Source organism: Brachyistius frenatus, unplaced genomic scaffold, assembly GCF_029030835.1.
Source record: "Brachyistius frenatus isolate BFR_SWC_R1_liver_20210118 unplaced genomic scaffold, ASM2903083v1 Contig_110, whole genome shotgun sequence".
NCBI classification, from domain to species: domain Eukaryota; kingdom Metazoa; phylum Chordata; class Actinopteri; family Embiotocidae; genus Brachyistius; species Brachyistius frenatus.
The window spans coordinates 90,001-93,722 of NW_027210709.1; the positions used below are offsets into that span (position 1 = coordinate 90,001).

Sequence of the window (3,722 nt, forward strand, 5' to 3'; positions counted from 1 at the left end):
TCAGGCATTTAGGAGGAGTATAGAAGAAGTTAAGTTTTTATGTCAAGTTCAAGGACTTCTGGATCAGTTAAGATGTCATATTCATCGGAGGTGTTTTCCAAAATCAGTTCAAAGGAAAGAGAGCCGTTGTGGAGTTTGGAAGTCAAACTCCTGCAAGAAAACACATACTTTTAACCTTCAGCTGTCTACCAATCCTCCGCACATTATTTATTGATGAGTTAAAATAAACAGTACACTTTTAGACTGTCCAAAAGTTGTTCATTTCCTTCCTCGCACCAGTTCTTAAAGCTTAAAGCGGGGGTGTGTGCTTGCGCTTCGGCGTTGAGATTGAGGTGCCATTCACTGATTTGAGCCTCCTGATATTGTGGTGAAAGGCTCAGAACTTTCTTTTGAAGTTTGCAGGTCTCTTCAACACTGCAGTGTATATTTGAGCTCATCACTGTCAGCTGTGACCTCTGCTGAGTTTTTCCTCTTTTCTCCCCTCTCCACCTCGCAGCCAATAGACTGGGACAAAACCCTGGCCTCCCTAGACATTGACAGAACGGTAGGAGAGCCAGAGTGGGCTAAGCCGGGCACCAAAGCAGGGATGGCTATGCTGGAGTCCTTCATTGATGTACGCCTTAACATGTTTGGCACCCAGCGCAACGACCCAAACGCTGTCGCCCTCAGCCAGCTCTCCCCGTGGATCCGCTTCGGTCAGTAATGTCATAAAAAGCACAGCGGACGTGTAAATAACACGACTCGGGGTAAAAAAAAAAAAAAGAAAAATCCTCCATCAATTGTGCATTAATTCCTAACAATTTACTCTTCTATCAACCATTACTCACATTTCTCTCCACTTCCTTCCATCGTCATGACCTAGACAACCGCCAGCCTGTGTCTGGGCTTTCCTGTATACGTAAAATCCTGGAATCATTTGTCAATACACAATTTATGGAGGACGTTTTTTTTAATTATCTCCTTTAACCCCAGCAGTCACTGCTCTTCACTCTATGTAGATCTCTCCAAGGCTTTTGATACTGATGATCAATTGAGACTATCGTTACAGATGGTTTTAATCCCACAAAGTAAGTCCAAAAATAATAAAGGTGGTCCACATGGTATCAGTATTAATGCCACTGCTATTCACTTTACAGATAAAATTATATTTACTTTCCAAATAATCATTGCAATGTCCATTTTTATGCTGACCACATCATCTTCTATGTCATCAGCCACATGCTACAGTCTGATTTTCAGACGTGTTACTGATTTGAGGCTTGTTCTGAGGTCCAAAAATACAATATGTGTAAAATACACAATATTTACAGCAGCTACTATCAACTGAAATGGGATTCTTACACCAGAACAGAGGTTGTTCCTCTTTTCAAAACAGAAAATCCATCATACAGTCCACTGTATTATCTGTATTTGACTGTAAAGACAGTATGCTCATGCTGCTGCCTCTACTATTAAACCACTGGATACCTTATATCATGGTGTCATTTAATTCATTACTTAAGACGGGAATAGTACTCGTCACTCTGGAGTGGAGAAAAATGCGAGGTCATCTCTGACATCCAGAGGGCATCAGCGTACCTGTGTTTTCATTTTTCAAATCCTTGGTTTCACAGATATTGAAGATCCTCATTTGAGTTCAAAGCGAACGGCCGTGACACCAGATCACAGAATATTTAAGCTTTCAAAGATGCTCATCTAATCTCTGAGCTGGGGGAGACATTTTAATTGTCTCTTCATTATGTCCATCTTTTACATCCTGTCCAATCACCTCGTCGTCTTCTTCTCATCAGGCCACCTTTCGGCCCAGCGTGTGAGTCTGCAGGTTCAGCGCAGTGGGAAGAACGCAGGTCAGTCCATCTCAGCCTTTATCGAGGAGCTGGTAGTGCGCAGGGAGCTGACCGACAACTTCTGCTTCTACAACAAGAAATATGACAGCGTGGAGGGTCAGTAGAGTTCTCAATAAATCCTGTGATAAGTGTCCAATTAGTGACACTGTTTAGATGAGTCACCTGCTCTCAAGTTGGATTTATCTGTCCTGACAACCTGTCTGTCTCTCTGTGTCTGTGTGTGTGTGTGTGTGTGTGTGTGTGTGTGTGTGTGTGTGTGTGTGTGTGTGTGTGTGTGTGTGTGTGTGTGTGTGTGTGTGTGTGTGTGTGTGTGTGTGTTTTCTCAGGTGCAAAGGAGTGGGCTCAGAAGACCTTGAAAGATCATGCTGAAGACAAGAGGCCGTATCTGTACACGCGTGAGCAGCTGGAGAAAGCAAAGACACATGACAAACTGTGGAACGCAGCTCAGGTACATTTAGTCTAAAACACATTAGATTTAATCTGTGTCCGTGTCATTCAAAGTGTTTTGAGCATCTAAATGTTGATCCACTCGTGTGTGTGTGTGTATTTTTTTCCATCAGTACCAGATGGTCAGTGAGGGGAAGATGCACGGTTTCCTCCGAATGTACTGGGCCAAAAAGATCCTGGAGTGGACTTCTTCACCAGAGGAGGCGCTCTCCATCGCGCTGTACCTAAATGATCGCTACGAGCTGGACGGTCAGGACCCCAACGGCTTTGTCGGTAAGGACACAGATCGAATCCTACTTATCGGAGCAGCTGCGCTACTGATTTACTCGATTACCCCTCTGTATGTTCATGTCCTCCCCCACTCTGTTCCCATCCCGCAGGTTGTATGTGGTCCATTTGCGGCATCCATGACCAGGGCTGGGCAGAGAGACCCGTCTTTGGAAAAATCCGCTATATGAACTACAAAGGATGCCTTCGGAAGTTCAACGTCGCCCAGTTTGAGAGAGAGCACTGTCCCAAAAACCTTTGAAGATTGACATGTTTTGAGGGATGTATGTAAAGTGCTTGACATCTCTTCCATGTTTGTCTCATGGAGCATTTTTAAGGCCTTTTTAGCATTGCATGTTGTTGTCTTCTTTTTTCTGCACTACTTGTTTTGACATATTGCTTGGACGGTTTCTTTTGTTGAATGTTCAAACTTGTTTATGCTTATTGAAAATGTAAGCTGTTTGTGAGGTAGTTGGCAGTGAGCTGTTGCGTATATATTTAGAGGATGTTGCTCGTTACAACCTTTGTATGAGAAAGAGTTTATTTAAATGTTGCTTTTCATATTACCAAATGAAATTAATGATCTAATTACTAATTTACTACTTTTCATTTTATTTTACACAGAATATGTTGTTTTCTCATTATTCGTTGAAGAACTGATTTCATGTCATGCTGTTGCTGTTTGTTTTTTTAGTCATCTATTCAAACAGTAAACAAAGTTATAAACAATTTTCTTTTCACTTATATCAGTTTCCGTGTTCATTTACAGTTCTCCCACAGTCTATTCCATTTATCTATAAGACCTGCTTACAGATTGTAACTGTTCTTTACTCTAAAGCACTCTCCCACCCACAATGACTTGATTGCATTTGAATTGAAGTACAGCTACACTATTGCCACAATATCACTACCTCCAAACTGTTGTGTTTGATGAGAGGCTTTCAACATAAACTTAGCAAATCAGCACATAGATGCTGTTGTCAGCATAAACCGTCAACAAACATGACCAAAAAAAAATTCATTCAGATTTGTCATACTGCTATGTTCCTTAATCCAAAATGAAAGATTAAAATATGTACAGTTTTATGTGCCTGTATTTTCAGCGACTGGGTTTCATCACGATTTCAAATGTGCTTTTATTGAGCAGTGATGTAATTAAAC

The 3,722-nt window shown here is 41.5% G+C and overlaps 1 protein-coding gene across 1 annotated transcript in view; it reads left to right on the top strand.

Annotated features, from left to right (window-relative positions):
• The window catches only part of cpdp (CPD photolyase), a 5,616-nt gene extending 2,311 nt beyond the window's left edge, over positions 1-3,305 (top strand). The window contains exons 6-10 of the mRNA XM_069712503.1: positions 497-695; positions 1,791-1,943; positions 2,174-2,295; positions 2,408-2,567; positions 2,675-3,305. Coding sequence (XP_069568604.1) covers positions 497-695; positions 1,791-1,943; positions 2,174-2,295; positions 2,408-2,567; positions 2,675-2,823 — 783 coding nt within the window. The 3' untranslated portion in view covers positions 2,824-3,305. The remainder of the gene's footprint in view (positions 1-496; positions 696-1,790; positions 1,944-2,173; positions 2,296-2,407; positions 2,568-2,674) is intronic.
• The last annotated feature ends 417 nt before the right edge of the window (positions 3,306-3,722 follow it).